The 18687-nt window shown below is 43.9% G+C and overlaps 1 protein-coding gene across 2 annotated transcripts in view; it reads right to left on the bottom strand.

The window, feature by feature from the left end:
- Positions 1-18687, bottom strand: part of LOC109908505 (cadherin-4) — a 346117-nt gene that overhangs the window by 48572 nt on the left and 278858 nt on the right. For both annotated transcript variants that reach the window (XM_031793959.1, XM_020507161.2), the window contains exon 6: positions 837-992. In XM_031793959.1, the coding sequence (XP_031649819.1) occupies positions 837-992 (156 nt within the window). The remainder of the gene's footprint in view (positions 1-836; positions 993-18687) is intronic.

Consider the following 18687-nt stretch of genomic DNA (forward strand, 5'->3'; position numbering starts at 1 on the left):
TATGAAACGGAGCGTGCTTATTTTGAAGACGAGAAAGTTTTGGTCTTCAAACTTTTCTTGTGCCTTTGTTTAATCCGTGTTATGAAATCAGAAACGCACATTAAAACCCAATGCTGAATGAAAAAGCTGCCTACAAAGTCGCTTTGAGGAAGCATTAGCCATCTTCAAGGATATTACAGTTATAAGATAACGAACGAGAACTTTTACCCACAAAGCATAGCTCATGTTCTGTTCAGTCTTACGTACGTAAAGGAGAACGTATAGTTGCTGACTGTGTGGCTACATTCGGTTCTTTAATGGTGTCCGACAGAGACACAGGTCCAGCTCTGACAGCTTTATCTCTTCCTCAACCTGTCTTCCTCTGCGCCCCTCACCTCGCCCAACTGGTGTACAGTTAGAGGATGCTATTCACCTCCATCCAGCCTGGGACTGAGCTTTAAGTCAAGCAGACGTCATCAAGCCTTGGCCTTTCCTAACAAATCACCCCATCGATCCTGCATCCTCCTGGAAAGCTGGACCTCCTCCGAGCTCCCTGAGTCCAACAAATACGTGGCAGACAGGATGGAGAGATGTGAGGGGTAAGGAGAAAGAGAGACAGAGAGAGAGAGAGAGAGAGACACAATTGTAGAGCGAAGCATGAATGAGTGGGTGACCAATTGTGGTAGAGTCATTCTCATGGTCTGTAGGGCGAGTGTTGGTACTTGGTCAATGTCATGTAGCTGTAGCTAGCCTCAGCCTTCACTCTCTCAATCAACACTTCATCTGGACAACCTGCCCGGCCTGTCACTAACTCATTACACAGGTGCGTGTGCGTAAATTACGCGCGTGTGACTCACATGGTACGACGATCTCTTCTCTCGGTCCAGGGGTTTGGTGACGAACATCTTCCCGGCGACAGGGTCGATACTGAACACCTCATTGGGTGGCTGGTCCGCTCCCACCCCCGTGATGCTGTACCGGATGGAGATGTTACGGTCCTGGTCCGAACGGATCTGAAGACAAGACACAGTAAGGCACTGTCAGTTTTTAACTCTGCGGTCTTACTACTGCTTCTGAAATCGTGTTTCATCTTTTTCGAAGCACATTCAAGCATTGAGCAATATGGGAGATTGGAGAAATAACATTGCCTTGACAGTGTGTTATGAAATATGTGTTGGTTCCCTAGTGGTTGACGGTGATACCGTATAGAAAGGTACCACACATTGATGGTAAACCATACTTTCTTCCATGCCACTGCATTCATTGGTGTGACTGGTTAAGCGTTGATTCCAGGACTAGATCATCATATACTGTCGAGGCTGGGAGACCAATGATACCGTGGGCCAGAGCCAGGGGACAATCATCAGATATTGTATATTCATCAAAAATACACAAAGCACTCACAGGCACACACACACACACATACATACATACATACATACATACACAAACACACACAAACAAACACATCCATCATAACTCAGCACTCCCAGCTATAGCTGTGAATTTCATTAGTGCTACAGAATGGTGCAGAACGCATTCTCTTTGGCACAACTGGGGTACTTCAAACTGGAAATTCAATATTTCTCTTTCTTTCAGTGGATAGAAAAAGAAATCAACATACATTTGCAAAGAGCATTTTTCTTCTGCTTGACAGCTGGAGTTTTAATAAACAGCTCGTACGGGGACTGTGCCTCGAACGCTGTCACAACGTGAGCCGAAAAAGACAAATAAGAAAATGAAAATGTCAAACTCTTCTCGTAAACACTGTTATTAAGGAAGTTTAATTTAGTTTATTAGGATGCCCATTAGCTACTGCACATGCAGCAGATACTCTTCCTGTGGTTCACATAAAACATACAAATACATGAGAAAGGACATTCAAATAGAAATAAATAATACAAATGACATCTAAAAAAACATATATATATGAAAAATAAGAGATATATATTGGAAAAACACCAAGAAAAATATTACACACTATTCATATATACATAATCATACTATTATATACAGTTAAATTAGACCTTTAGAAGAGGAGAGGAGTTGTGATACAATGTGTGTTTTTTTTCCATTAGTTTCTTAAAGCTAAATTAGCTTTTTGCCAGAGTAACCACTGATGGCAGAGCATTCCACGATGACATGGCTCTATACATAACTGAGCGACTTATTCAATCTTTTTTTGTTTTGGGAACAGTGAAGAAACCCATAGTGTCGTGTCTGGTGGGGTACGTACATTATATATACAAAAGTATGTGGACACTCCTTCAAATGACTGGATTTGGCTATTTCAGCCACACTCATTGCTGACAGGTGTATAAAATCGAGCACACCGCCATGCAATCTCCATAGACACACTTTTGTCAGTAGAATGACCCTTACTGAAGAGCTGAGAAACTTTCAACATGACACTGTCATAGAATGCCACCTCTCCAACAAGTATGTTCATCCAATGTCTGCCTTGCTAGAGATGCCCCGGTCAACTGTAAGTGCTGTTATTGTGAAGTGGAAATGTCTAGGAGCAACAACGGCTCAGCACTGAAGTAGTAGGCCACACAATCTCACGGAACTTGACCGCCGAGTGCTGAAGCACGTACTGCGTAAAAATAGTTTGTCCTTGGTTACAACACTCACTACTGAGTTCCAAACTGCCTCTGGAAGCAACATCAGCACAAGAACTGTTCGTCGGGAGCGTCATGAAATGGGTTTCCATGGCCGAGCAACTTTGTCGATATGACCTGACCATAAAAACGGACTATCCGATGTTACTCCTAGGAGTTCAACTTCTTCAACTCCTGTTGAGGTTTAGGTCTAAGAGAATGAACCAAAATACAGTGCTTTTGGTTTTAGATGTGTTTAATACCAGTTTATTGACCCATTCTGACACTGACTGTAACTCATTGGTAAGAGTGAGCTCACTGTCTGTAGGTGCTGTTGTGTAGAGTGTGCAGCAAGCCAATTGGGCCCCCTGATTGGGGAGCGGTCTAAGGCATTGCATCTCAGTGCATGAAGAGTCACTGTAGTCCCTGGTTTGAATCCAGGCTGCATCACATCCGACTGTGATTGACTTGCCAGGTAAAAAAAAATAAAAATGAACCCTTCCATGTTCATAATGGAAATGTAGAATTTCCTTTAATACAGTTGTTCATTGCGCTTACTGATAGTTAATTAGTCTTTGGACACATGTGATCAAGTTTTTAATACACATTTCAAGTGAATACATGTTTGAATCATCAGATCTTAATCATTTTTGTTATATAGATTGTCCCAACCATATATATAAACGTCCTCTCACTGTCAACTGCATTTATTTCAAGCAAACTTAACATATTTGTTAACAACAAATATTTGCATGAACATAACAAGCTTCAACAACTGAGACATGAACTGAACAAGTTCCACAGACATGTGACTAACAGAATAATGTTAGTAATTAATAATCAATAATGGAATAATGTGTCCTTGAACAAAGGTGGGGGGTCAAAATCAAAAGTAACAGTTAGTATATGGTGTGGCCACCAGCTGCATTAAGTACGGCAGTGCATCTCCTCCTCATGGACTGCACCAGATTTGCCCGTTCTTGCTGTGTGATGTTACCCCACTCTTCCACCAAGGCACCTGCAAGTTCCCGGACATTTCTGTGAGGAATGGCCCTCACCCTCACCCTCCGATCCAACAGGTCCCAGACGTGCTCAATGGAATTGAGATCTGGGCTCTTCGCTGACTTTCCTGTCTTGCAGGAAATCACGCACAGAACGAGCAGTATGGCCGGTGGCATTGTCATGCTGGAGGGTCATGTCAGGATGAGCCTGCGGGAAGGGTACCACATGAGGGAGGAGGATGTCTTCCCTGTAACGCACAGCATTGAGATTGCCTGCAATGACAACAAGCTCAGTCCGATGATGCTGTGACACACCGGCCCAGACCATGACAGACCCTCCACCTCGATCCCTCTCCAGAGTACAGGCCTCAGTGTAACGCTCATTCCTTCGACAATAAACGCAAATCTGACCATCACCCCTGGTGAGACAAAACCGTGACTCGTCAGTGAAGAGCACTTTTTGCCAGTCCTGTCTGGTCCAGCGACGGTGGGTTTGTGCCCATAGGCGACGTTGTTGCCGGTGATGTCTGGTGAGGACCTGTCTTACAACAGGCCTACAAGCCCTCAGTCCAGCCTCTCTCAGCCTATTGCGGACAGTCTGAGCACTGATGAAGGGATTGTGCATTCAAGGTGTATCTCAGGAAGTTGTTGTTGCCATCCTGTACCTGTCCCACAGGTGTAATGTTCGGACGTACCGATCCTGCGCATGTGTTGTTACACGTGGTCTGCCACTGTGAAGACGATCAGCTGTCCGCCCTGTCTCCCTGTCTTAGGTGTCTCACAGTATATATCGTTTTCTTTATTTGTACTATTTTCTACATTGTAGAACAATAGTGAAGACATCAAAACTATGAAATAACACATATGGAATCATGTAGTAACCAAAAAAGTGTTAATCAAATCAAAATATATTTTAGATTTTAGATTCTTCAAAGTAGCCACCCTTTGCCTTGATGAAAGCTTTGCATTCTCTTAACGAGCTTCATGAGGTAGTCACCTGGAATGCTTTTCCAACAGTCTTGAATGAGTTCCCACATATGCTGAGCACTTGTTGGCTGCTTTTCCTTCGCTCTGCGGTCCAACTCATCCCAAATCATCACAATTGGGTTGAGTTGGGTAATTGTGGAGGCCAGGTCATCACTCAATCTCCCTCCGTCTTGGTCAAATAGCCCTTACACAGCCTGGAGGTGTGTTTTGGGTCATTGTCCTGTTGAAAAGCAAATGATAGTGGGACTAAGCGCAAACCAGATGGGATGACATATCACTCTAGAATGCTGTGATAACCATAATGGTTAAGTGTGCCTTGAATTCTAAATAAATCATAGACAGGGTCACCAGCAAAGCACCCCCACATCATCCTCTATGCTTCACCGTGGTAACCACACATGCGGATATCATCTGTTCACCTACTCAGCGTCTCACAAAGACTCGGCGGTTGGAACCAAAAACTCAAATTTGGACTCATCAGACCAAAGGACAAATTTCCAGTTGTCTAATGTCCATTGCTCGTGTTTCTTGGCCCAGCTAGTCACTACTTATTATTGGAATCCTTTAGTAGTGGTTTCTTTGCAGCAATTGGACCATGAAGGCCTGATTCTCCTCTGAACTGTTGATGTGGAGATGTGTCTGTTATTTGAACTCCGTAAGGTGCAATCTGAGGTGCAGTTAATTGCCCATTTCTGAGGCTGGCACCTCTAATGAACTTATCCTCTGCAGCAGAGGTAACTCTGGGTCTTCCATTCCTGTGGCGGTCCTCATGAGAGCCAGTTTCATCATATCGCTTGATAGTTTTTGCGACTGCACTTGAAGAAACTTTCAAAGTTCATTACATTTCCGGATTGACTGACCATGTCTTAAAGTAATGATGGACTGTTTTTTCTCTTGGCTTTTTTTGAGCTGTTCTTGCCATAATATGGACTTGGTCTTTTACCAAATAGGGCTATCTTCTGTGTACCACCTCCTACCTTGTCACAACACAACTGATTGGCTTAAACGGATTAAGAAGAAAATCAATTTCACAAATTAACTTTTGACAATGCACATCTGTTAATTGAAATACATTTCACCACTACCTGGTGAAGCTGGATGACAGAATGCCAAGAGTATGCAAAGCTGTCTTCAAAGCAGAGGGTGGCTAATTTGAAGAATCTCAAATCTGAAATATATTTTGATTTGTTTAACACTTTTAGCAAACATATACATTTAAAAACAAAACGGAAATATCACATTTACATAAGTATTCAGACCCTTTACTCTGGGCTTTGTTGAAGCACCTGTGGCAGCGATTACAGCCTCGAGTCTTCTTGGTACGACGCTACAAGCTTAGCACACCTGTATTTGGTGAGTTTCTCCCATTCTTCTCTGCTGATCCTCTGAAGCTCTGTCAGGTTGGATGGGGAGCGTCGCTGCACAGCTATATTCAGGTCTCTCCAGATATGTTCGATCGGATTCAAGTCTGGGCTCTGGCTGGGCCATTCAAGGACTTGTCCCGAAGCCACTCCTATGGTTTCTTGGCTGTGTGCTTAGGGTCATTGAACCTTCGCTCCAATCTGAGCTCCTGAACACTCTGGAGCAGGTTTTCATCAAGGATCTCTCTGTACTTTGCTCCGTTCATTTTTCCCTCGACCCTGACTAGTCTCCCAGTCTCTGCCCCTGAAAAACATCCCCACAGCATGATGCTGCCACCACCATGCTTCACCGTAGGGATGGTGCCAGGTTTCCTCCAGACGCTTGGCAATCAGGCCAAATAGTTCAATCTTCGTATCATCAGATCAGAGAATCTTGTTTCTCATGGTCTGAGAGTCCTTTAGGTGCCTTTTGTCAAACTCCAAGTGGGCTGTCATGTGCCTTTTACTGAGGAGTGGGTTATGTCTGGCCCCTCTACCATAAAGGCCTGATTGGTGGAGTGCTACAGAGATGGTTGTCCTTCTGGACGGTTCTCCCATCTCCACACAGGAACTCTGGAGCTCTATCAGAGTGGCCATCAGGTTCTTGGTCACCTCCCCGACCAAGGGCCTTTTCCACCGATTGCTCAGTTTGGCCGGGCAACCAGCTCTCAGAAGAGTCTCGGTGGTTCCAAACTTTTTCCATTTAAAAATGATAGAGGCTACTGTGTTCTTGGGGTCCGTCAATGCTGCAGTAATGTTTTGGTACCCTTCCCTGATCTGTGCCTCGAGAGAATCCTGTCTCGGAGCTCTAAGGACAATTACTTCGACCCCATGGCTTGATTTTTTGCTCTGACACGCACTGTTAACTGTGGGACCTTATATAGAAAGGTGTGTGCCTTTCCAAATCACGTCCAATCCAATAAGTTATTTTCAATTTTCTATTTTTTTTTATAAACATTTGCAAAAATGTCTAAAACCCTGTTTTTGCTTTGCCATTATGGTTTACTGACTGTAGAGTGACGAGGACAAATGTTTATTTAATCCATTTTGGAATAAGGCTGTAACGTAACTTCTGAATACTTTCCCGAAAGCACTTTATAGATTGTCTGTAGCGGTATCTAAATATAAAAACCATATTTAAATCAATCCACACACTCTCGCTCTCCCATGCATACCCCTAGAGTGCATGCAGTATAAACACATTCAATGGAGTCATTTTATCAGCCTTATTTGACTTTTTCTCAGATCATTATACATTCAAATCGTAATAATTGTCTGGACCGATATATATGAAAACAATATATAAACACATCCATATATTGTACAGCATAAGCAAATCTCAATATAAGTCGAGTGAGGCCTGCAACATTCTCCCCCTTTCTGTCCCCGTCTCTCACAAGCACACGTGTCTATATGATGCTATATTATTATTCTATTGAACCTTTATTTAACTAGGCAAATCAGTTAAGAACAAATTCTTATTTACAATGACAGCCTACCGGGGAACAGTGGGTTAACTGCCTTGTTCAGGGGCGGAACGACAGGTTTTTAACCTTGTCAGCTCGTGGATTCGATCCAGCAACCTTTCGGTTACTGGCTCAACGCTCCAACCACTAGGCTACCTGCCGCCCCATATATAGTAAAAGGACTTGAATGGGTTAAGAATAAACCATTTCTGAGAAAATTCAGGTTGAATTTATTGAGATGACTCATGTAGAGATTAGCTGGCACAGCCACACAGTCATAAAATCGTATTTTAAATCTAACCCTAACCACCCTGCTAGCCCTAATGCCTAACCCTAACCTTAAATGAAGACCAAAAAGCTCATTTTTACGATATAGCTCATTTTGACTTCGCAGCTGGCCTATCTAGCGTAAACTGCTCAGTTCTGCCTCGAGGGCAAGACTCATGACAATAAACATCAACCTGCGAGAAAAGCAAAGATGAACCTACGGAGAGAATAGCTGGTGATATACTACACACATGACTGTGCAAACACACACACACACACACACACACACACACACACACACACACACGAACCCAACCACCCACCCACACATTCCAGAGCAGAAGAGCTATTAAGTACATTAAGTTAATTGCACGGAGTGTGATTTGGGCTGAAGTGGAGAGTAATTGGGCTCCATTTGAGGGGGTCTGTCAATTTAGCTCCCGCATAAGGTGCTAGCCAGCCCTCCAACTTCCTTCCATTAGAGGGAAGAGAGCTAGTGCTACTATTTCACACGCACGCACGCACGCACGCACACACGCACACACACACACACACACACACACACACACACACACACACACTCCTCCTATCCTACCACCTCTTCTCCAATCAGTGACTATTTCAGGAGCGAGCCGCGAGTGGTTGTAAAGTGAAAGACAAAGTTGTCTCCATCTTTCAGCACTCACGGTACCAATTTGACAGTACTTTTGACCCACTAGGATCCTGGCCCGGGGCGAGAATAGCCTGAGACTAACCAGGGAAGGAATAGGACATAGTGTGTCAGACAGCTGTCATCCAGACTGATCCTAGCATCACCATAACAACCTGTCATCATCATCATCATCATCATCATCACCAGGATCATCATCGTCCTCCTCCTCCTCCTCCTCTCCCTCCACTCTCAATGCGTTGTAACAGTATGGTCCCCCACACAAACTCACAGTCCTCTCTGGAGGAACTACTACTTACATACAGCAAACACACACACACACACACACACACACACACACGTGCGTACTTGCGCAAAGGCCTATGCTCCAACGCAGTGAATTACTTGAAAGCTGACGGCAATGGTAATTAACAAGCTGTTTTTTTACAGATTGGCTACTTGTACTTCAAAGACTTTCCATCCTCAAAACAACAACAACAGAGGAGAGAGGGCTATAGGTGTAACTAGCAGCTGGGTTGAACTCTCCCTCCCCTAACTACTGTCCTCCATGCTCATTTAGCTGAAGCATTAAGGCGGGGTGGGAGGATGGAAACCTTACCAACTTAATTTGCTGCTTCCAGTCCAACATTCTCCACGGCTAAACTACTGTGTTTCTCCTGCCTCCCCTTCTCTCTCACTCTCTCTTTCTCTCCATTTCAGGGACAGAAACCATGCATGAAAAAATGTAATTACTTCAATCCGTTGGCTTTGGCAGCGGCGCATAAATCCTTCCCAGTTAGAAGTGATAGCACTCCTTCATTTCTTCCCCGTTCCTCCCGCCCCCTGATTTCCCACCCGCTTCCAAGTCCTCCTGCTTGGGGGAGAATCAGCTGAACGCATGTCTCCCTGGTCATTCCAGCCAATTACCTTCCCCTCCCACAACGTTCACACAACATCAGTGTAACGCTAAGGGGCACTGTCAAAAACATCACAGTCATTTGATTCCACTGTATTTTGTGTGAGTTGTGTGTCACCGTGGGTGTGTGTGTCAGAGTGGGTGTGTCACGGTGGGTGGGTGTGTGTGTCAGTGTGTGTGTGTGTGTGTGTGTGTCACTGGGCATGTGAGACGTGCTTACACACTCACAGCCCTCCGCTGGGTAATGAATGATAAAGGGACTCATTTTGAAAGGCGCTAATAATCAAGAGCAGTTTTCCTCCCCCTCTCTCTCTCTCTCTCTGTCTCATTCCCTCTCCTCTTGTTAGAGACAAAGGGGTGTGTGTGTGAATGTGTGAGACAGTGTAACGTCTCTCGTCAGAACGCAGACACTGGTTAAATGACCTATTTGTCGACGGATCAAAGCAACTCTCCTCATTACTGAAAACTTGTCTGCGTAATAAGGAGATCTTATCAGTGAGCCGAGCTCCCCTCTGCCTGGCAAAACTGAATCAAATGAGAAACTATCGTGCTGCCGGCTCTCCGGGGAAAACAAGGGAGAGGAAAGGGGAGGAGGTGGAATAATAGAGAGGAGGAATAGGATAGAGGAGTGATGCTCTCTGTACTGCTTCTGGGTGCAGAGAGGACGGGGGGGGGGGGATCAGCTCCTAAATGTTCCTGCGATATTTCCATTTCTATCGTATTTGCACAGCGTTGTTTTCGCTGTATATAAAACAATGTAATTCATATAGTATTGTGTCATCTTTCCTGCTCTCACTTAAAATAGACCCGACGATGTTTTGTACGTAGAAAGACTGAAACACATTGAATCCATGACCTTATGAATGAACACTGTGTCCAATCCAGGTGTGTTATTTCTCCCGCTGTCTGACTGTCTGTGTATTATTGATAGGGCAAAATGTAGATTTCCACCTAAAATAGACATACCCAAAAGTAATTATTTTTCATGAGACGGCCATAAACAATAACTGGAAACGCTGCATAGTTTTTTTAGAAAGTTCTGGAACTCACCTTTCTGGTAAAAAAATAGTTATAATTTGACGAGGTGTACACCTTTCTGAGGACACATGCTCAAGTACATTGTACAAATATTATGAGAATATGAAAAATCATATATAAATGTTTACTATTCAACAAAAGTGGGGCAATAGGGCTTGAAATGACTTACTATATTTAAAAAGCATTTCAATCAAATTGTAAACGACTTACTGTAAGATTTGGCCCTATAAATGTAAAATAAATGATCATACTTAGTGACAGTACAATGTTGTCACCATTTCATACAACTGATGACAGACTTTTCTACTAAATGTTCTCTGAGCAGCGCTGAATCACCATTCAAAGAGGTACAACTTCGGCACAAAGCGATTTCGCCCGTCTGTGACCAAGAGAAAGTGGTCTTGTTTCAATTCTACAAATGAGTTCTATATTTTTTCCTGTCGGCAGCTAAAAATCCATCTGATAAGACCACGGCAAGAGGAGACTACTAATTGTTGCATCCTCTAGACTCTCCCGTTTCATATGCACTATTTGCATGTGCAGCTGTGAGTTGCACGGGTAATCGCTTCTTTGTCTGGATAGGCCAGATATGTCACATGATGCTTGACATGGAAATAATCAATTTCATGTGTCTGTGAAGCTGCGCTTGCAATAGCGCATACGAATCGGGACAACTAGTGGTTTTAGGGAGCGTAAAGGCAATTGATGTTGTGCCGTTCAAAGAGCTTGCTGTACACTGAAATGTCGTTCGGAACCGTTCCAGAATCGCTCAAAGTCCCCTATATAGGGGACTTAACATCTAAGAGGTTTTATGGGCTGAGCTAGTGCTAGTGGAGATGACAGCTTGGACTCCTGAGGAGAATTCGCCCTGGGGGGGGTTTAGCGTTGGCTAGCTAGCTCCTGCAGGGTTTAGCGCTGTTGTTGGAAACTAAAAGCTCACGGAGCACCGGACGTCTCTGTTTCATGTGATAGGAGTGCATTCAGAGCACAGGATTGTAGCACTGTGTGTGTGTTTGTCCCCAGTAGAGGCCTTCTGAGCTCTGCTCAGCCCACACAATACTCACCACGGCAGATTGAGAGAGAAGGAGAGAGGAAGCAAACAAGGAGAGGTGTGTAAACATAAATGTAGGCACATACAGTGCTTTAAGAGAGTTTTCACACCCCTTGACTTTTTCCACATTTTGTTAGGCCAAATGAACGGTGCATTTGGAAAGTTAAGAATTTTTGGCACATTTATTAAAAATGAAAAAAGGGAAAAAACACATGTGAATAAGTATTCACACCATTTACTCAGGACTTTGTTGAAGCACATATGGCAGCAGTGATTACAGCCTCGAGTCTTCTTGGGGATGACGCTACAAGCCTGGCACAACTGTATTTGGGGAGTTTCTCCCATTCTTCTCTGCAGATCCTCTCAAGGTTTGATGGTGAGCATTGCTGCTATTTTCAGTTCTCTCCAGAGATGTTTGATCGAGTTCAAGTCCGGGCTCTGGCTGAGCCACTCAAGGACGTTCAAAGATTTGTCCCGAAGTCACTCCTGCGTTGTCTTGGCTGTCTGCTTAGGGTTGTTGTCCTGTTGGAAGGTTGAACCTTCGCTGCATCCTGAGGTCCTGAGCGCTCTGCAGCAAGTTTTTGAAAATCAAGGATCACTCTGTACTTTGCTCGGTTCCTCTTTGCCTCGATCCTGACTAGTCTCCCAGTCCCTGCTGCTGAAAAACATCCCCACAACATGATGCTGCCACCACCATGCTTCACCGTAGAGATGGTGCCAGGTTTCCTCCAGATGTGAAGCTTGGCAATCAGGCCAAAGAGTTTCATCAGACCAGAGAATCTTGTTTCTCATGGTCTGAGAGTCGATAGGTGCTTTTTGGCAAACTCCTAGCAGGCTGTCATGTTCCTTTTACTGAGGAGTGGCTTCAGTCTGGCCCCTCTACCATAAAGACCTGATTGTTGTCCTTCTGGAAGGTTTTCCCTTCTCCACAGAGGAACTCTAGAGCTCTGTCAGAGTGACCATCTGGTTCTTGCTTACCTCCCTGACCAAGGCCCTTCTCCCTCGATTGCTCAGTTTGGCTGGGCGGCCAGCTCTAGGAAGAGTCTTGATGGTTACAAACTTCTTCCAGTTAAGAATGATGGAGGCCACTGTGTTCTTGGGGACCTGTCTCGGAGCTCTACGGACAATTCCTTCGACCTCATGACCTCATGGTTTTTGCTCTGACATGCACTGTCAACTGTGGGACCTCAATTCAATTTACAACAGGTGGACTCCAATCAAGTTGAAGAAACATCTCAAGGATGCTCAATGGAAACAGGATGCAACTGAGCTCAATTTCGAGTCTCATAGCAAAGGGTCTAAATATTTATGTAAATATGGTATTTCTGTTTTTATTTTTGATACATTTGCAAACATTTAAAAATCCTGTGCTTTGAATGCACTCCTATCACATGTTTAGATTGCTGAGGACTTTTTGTATTTAATCCATTTTAGAATAAGGCTGCAATGTAACAAACATGTGGAAAAGGTCAAGTGGTCTGAATACTTTCATAAGGCACTGTACACACTGGAGTTGCAACCAAGAATACATTGAATGTTCCTGAGTGGTCTATTTACAATTCTGACTGAAATTGTCTTGAAAATCTATGGCAAGACTTGAAAATGGCTGTCTAGCAATGATCAACAACCAACTTGACAGAGCTTGAATCATTTTTAAAAAAAGAATAATGTGCAAATATTGTACAATCTAGTTGTGGAAAGCTCTTAAGAGACTTTCCCAGAAAGACTCTAAACATGTATTGCTATTTCTTTATTTCATTTTCAATAAATGTACAAACAAATGTCTTAAAAACATCTTTTCACTTTGTCACTATGGGGTAGTGTGTGTGGATGGGCGAGACATAACATATACTTCATCCATTTTGAATTTAGGCTGTAACAAAAAGAAACACGTGGAATAAGTCAAAGGGTGTAGTTTCAGAAGGCACTGTACGTACTGTAGTAGGTACACACTCTACACCATTATGTATCTTCCCACAACAAATGCAGACACGCACACACACACTTTTTTATTAACTAGGCAAGTCAGATAAAAACACATTCTTATTTACAATGACGGCCTACCCCTGCCGAACCCTAACCCGGACGACGCTGGGCCAATTGTGTGCCGCCCTATGGGAACACACACACATGCGCGCATAAGTACACACAAGCACACACCCGCACACAACCACACACACACCAGTAAGTAAAGGGGAAATGAAAAGCCAGTTGGAGACTGGGAGAAGTCAAACTCCACTACATCTCAATGAGACGTGTGTTCTGTTTTATGGAGGGAGGTTGTGACGTATACTGCTGTCTGAACCACTGGAGATCACACTGGCACCTGGGGTCATGACCCCAGCTAAACCTTCTCCCATTGGACAAGATCTGTCAAACCTTATTCACTAAACGTCAGAGTCCTACTAACTAAACAGTGCCACAGACAAGTCATAACATGACTGGTGCATTTGATCCAGACATGTTCCACAACCACTATTGCCTGGATTTGGTAATACAGAACATACAATATATTGCCAGAGTCGCCTGCAACGTCCAAAGAACAACATTGCCATCTACAGCCGGCATTGGTCAGGGAGTGGTTCCAACATTGGCCGTGTGTTATTGTTTGAGTTGAGGTTTGAAATGTGGGTGAATAAGCATGAAGGTACTCACACGCTTGCGCACACACACAAAGCCACACGCAAAAAAAAACACACACAAACACACAAAACCACACACACGCAGACACAGACACAAGCATACACAATACAATAATATTGCCTTCTTTGCAATCCTCACAACCCAATAAGCCATCTATGGAACAAAATAGTGGATTAAATGACAAATGAAAAAGGAAAACTTATTTGGACTTGGAAATAGTTTACAGCTTTGTATATAATCTGTAAAAACCTCAAACCATTTAAAGGATTTTCTATAAAAGACCCCTTTTTGTGTGGGAAAATAGTATAAGAAAGGATATCTCTTTAGATATTTTCAAAAGAAAACGTCCCATTTCCTACTTTTATATTAGGACAAAGAAATATTTGTCAAATTATATTTAAACTTGTACAGACATGCAAAACATAATTATTATTGTGGGGGGAGGGGGAGTAATCCTTTGGAAAGTCTTAAAAAGTGGCGCGATTTATGAAATGACACTCTCACGTCTACGAATTTCTTTCTCCTTCTCTCTCTTTCTTTCTCCTTCTCAGTGCTTTGTGTTGTTTTAGGGTCTCCCAACAACAAGTATTTATGAAAGAAGAAGTGGAGATGCAGTTTCCTTGGTACTACAACCTACAGTTAGTCCTGATGTGCACATACCAATGATCTGGCCTGTCATAACTGTGACAATTAGGTACTGTGGTCTGCCTGGTGTTCAAAGGGACTTGACATTCAAACCACGAAGAATCAGGATCTGCAGCCCCTCCAGAAACACATGTGCACGCACGCACCTACACGCTCACAAGAAACTGCTAGATATGTACCAACCTCTACACTAAAGTAGCAGAAACAACAGAGTAAAGCCCAACAAGCAGGTGGAGTTACAGATACTATCATTTTTTGGGACACTGTAAAGTCCATGGAGAATAAGAGCACCTCCTTCCCAGCTGCCCACTGCACTGAGGCTAGGAAACACAGTCACCACTGATAAATCTACGATAATCGATCATTTCAATAAGCATTTTTCTACGGCTGGCCATGCTTTCCACCTGGCTACCCCTACCCCGGCCAACAGCTCGGCACCCCCTGCAGCAACTTGCCGAGGGCCCCCCGAGGGATCATTCAGAGATCCTCACTGAACTTCTGGAGAGAGTTTGCTGCACTGAAAGTAAAGGGGCTGAATAATTTTGCACGCCCAATTTTTCAGTTTTTGTTCAAAAAGTTTGAAATATCCAATAAATGTCGTTCCACTTCATGATTGTGTCCCACTTGTTGTTGATTCTTCACAAAGAAATACAGTTTTATATCTTTATGTTTGAAGCCTGAAATGTGGCAACAGGTCGCAAAGTTCAAGGGGGCCGAATACTTTCGCAAGGCACTGTATATCGACGGAATTAATCGAACAAAAGGACCATTTGTGATGTTTATGGGACATATTGGAGTGCCAACAGAAGAAGCTCGTCAAAGGTAAGGCCTGATTTATATTTTTATTTCTGCGTTTTGTATCACGTCTCTCTTTTGTTTACGGAAGTGCTATCCTCAGATAATAGCATCGTTAGCTTTCGCCAAAATGCCTTTTTGAAATCTGACATGTTGGCTGGATTCACAACAAGTGTAGCTTTAATTTGGTATCTTACATGTGTGATTTCATGAAAGTTTGATTTTTATAGTAATTTATTTGAATCTGGCGCTCTGCATTTTCTCTGGCTTTTGGCGTCCCACATATCCCAGAGAGGTTAACAAACCTCCAAACAAGCTTCAACGCCATTAAACACTCCTTCCGTGGTCTCCAACTGCATTTAAATGCTAGTAAAACTAAATGCACGCTCTTAAACCAATTGCTGCCCGCACCCGCCCACACGACTAGCATCACTACTCTGGACTCTTCCGACTTAGAATATGTGCACAACTACAAATACCTAGGTGTCTGGTTAGACTGTAAATTCTCCTTCCAGACTCACATTAAGCATCTCCAATCCAAAATTAAATCTAGAATTGGCTTCCTATTTCCCAGCAATGCCTCCTTCGCTGCATGAAATATACCCTCGTAAAACTGACCATCCTACCAATCCTTGACTTCGGCAACGTAATTTACAAAATAGCCTCCAACACTCTACTCAGCAAACTGGATGTAGTCTCACAGTGCCATCCGTTTTGTAACCTATGCCCCATATACTACCCACCACTGCGACCTGTATGCTCTCGTTGGCTGGCCCTCTCTACATATTCGTTGCCACACCCACTGGCTCCAGATCATCTATAAGTCTTGCTAGGTAAAGCCCTGCCTTATCTCAGCTCGCTGGTCACCATAGCAACACTCACCCGTAGCACGCGCTCCAGCAGGTCCGCCTTTCCTTCCAGTTCTCTGCTGCCAATGACTGGAACGAATGACAAAAATCACTGAAGCTGTAGACTTAAATCTCCCTCACTAACTTTAAGCATCAGCTGTCAGAGCAGCTTTCCGATCACTGTACCTGTACACAGCCAATCTGTAAATAGCACACCCAACTACCTCATCCCCATATTGTTATTTATCTCCTTGCTCTTTTGCACCCCAGTATCTCTACTTGCACATCATCATCTGCACATCTATCACTCCAGTGTTAATACTAAATTGTAATTATTTTGCCTCTATGGCCTATTTATTGCCTTACCTCCCTAATCTTCTACATTTGCACACACTGTACATAGATTTTTTTTCTATTGTGTTATTGACTGTACGTTTGTTTATGTGTAACTCTATGTTGTTGTTTTTGTCGCACTGCTTTGCTTTATCTTGGCCAGGTCCCATTTGTAAATGAGAACTTGTTCTCAACTGGCCTACCTGGTTAAATAAAGGCGAAATAAAAATGTAAAACAAAATCCATCAGGTCACTGCAACCAGAGAGGCGAGAGAGTGGCAATGGCATGTTGCTAGTTCCCGCAGATAAACAAACAGTTATAAGCACACACACGCAAATGCACACACACACACACTCACACACACACAAGCATGTGTGTGTGATACAGACTAATATGTGGCCTGTGTGCGGGCTCTGGGTGAGGAGGGCGAGAGCAATACAATACCCTTCTCTCTATTAGTGAAAGGAACTAATTAATGGGCGTTAAGCAGGGAATGACTTTTCCAATTATTGCCTTAGCGGGACACAGTGGTTAAAGGAGCCTGGGACTGAATAGTAGAGGCTTATGGTAAATTAGGAAGCCTATTCTCCCTGTAGGTAACAATGGTCTGACTCCCCTCATTCTCTCTCCTCTGCTCTGGGAGGAAAGAATGGAGAGAACGCAGCCATTATAATGGTGGAGAAAGCAATGTTTCTCTCTCTATTTCTCTCTCTTTCCCTCTCTTTCTGGCTCGTTGATTATATAGGATTGATTGAATTGTGAAATCAGAGAGGGATGGATGCATGAATGAGTTTTCTTAGCTGCTCCTAGAGGCTTTTCACACGCTGACTCTTCCAGGGCAGAGAGACAGAGGGGCGAATGTGTGGCTACTGCACTTTCCTCACCATTTAGCCCCCACCCCACCCCACCCATTCCGCCACTCCGTCCACTCTTCTCTCCCCCCTCTCTCTTCATCCATTCCCTCCCTCCACTCATACTCGGAGTCCATCAGGCCACAGTGAGGAGGAGGAATGCAGAGTAGAGAGAAAATGGGGACAGAACGAGTGAGAGGGGAAAAGGAAGTGGGAGGGGTGAAGACACTGCATCAGCAGAATCCTACAGTGGGGTATGTGCCTTAACTGGCTGGCCACTGAACAATAGAAATTTAGCCAGGGGTATACTGTGCCTTGATTGGAGCTTGTGGAGACACTAACCTGGCTAGAGAAGTGATCATAGAGGGGAAGGCCAACATACAGTGCATTCGGAAAGTATTCAGACCCCTTGACTGTTTCCACATTTTGTTGAGTTCACTGCCTTATTCTAATTCAATTATTTTTCCCCCCTCATCAATCTACACACAATAGTCCATAATAACAATGCAAAAACAGGTTTTTAGAAAACTGAAATATGACATTTACATAAGTACTCAGACCCTTTACTGAGTACTTTTGTTGAAGCACCTTTGGCAGCAATTACAGACTTGAGTATTCTTGGGTATGACAACTAATTCATCTGGTATAATTTCCTACATGTACAATCCTTTCCTTTAAATTCCGCCTGTTGCTCTTCCTCTTTTTCCCACAGACACACACAGATGGCTATAAGGACAGCAGGAGGCTCTCTTTCCAGCCCACAGGAGGAAACACCTTTGGAATCTCACCTGGTAAAACAGATGTCTAAGGAGCAGCTGGCTGAGGATGGAGGGATGGACGTATAGAGGGGGGAGAGAAAAAGACGAGAGGAGAGCAGAGGAGGAGGGTGTATTCATGTTTGATGTCGAACTGGATGTCTGACAAAACAAACCTCTTCCAGCCAAGGCCTGTCCATGCCAAGCAAGCTGGTGAGAGGCTGGACCTGTGGTGTCATATGGTGGGAACGCACACACATAAACACACGCGAGCATGCGTGCGCACGCGCACACACACACACACACACACACACACACACACACACACACACACACACAGAGTCCAACTAGAGCGCCTCAGCCAGTCTGTCTGTGTTTCTCAGGATGTTCTGGCTCAGACTAAACCCAGGGAGGGAGTCTGTTTGGCCAACTATCTCAGCCTGGGAGTCCAGCTGTCAGTTT

This window comes from Oncorhynchus kisutch, linkage group LG17, assembly GCF_002021735.2.
Source record: "Oncorhynchus kisutch isolate 150728-3 linkage group LG17, Okis_V2, whole genome shotgun sequence".
Taxonomy (NCBI): Eukaryota; Metazoa; Chordata; class Actinopteri; order Salmoniformes; family Salmonidae; genus Oncorhynchus; species Oncorhynchus kisutch.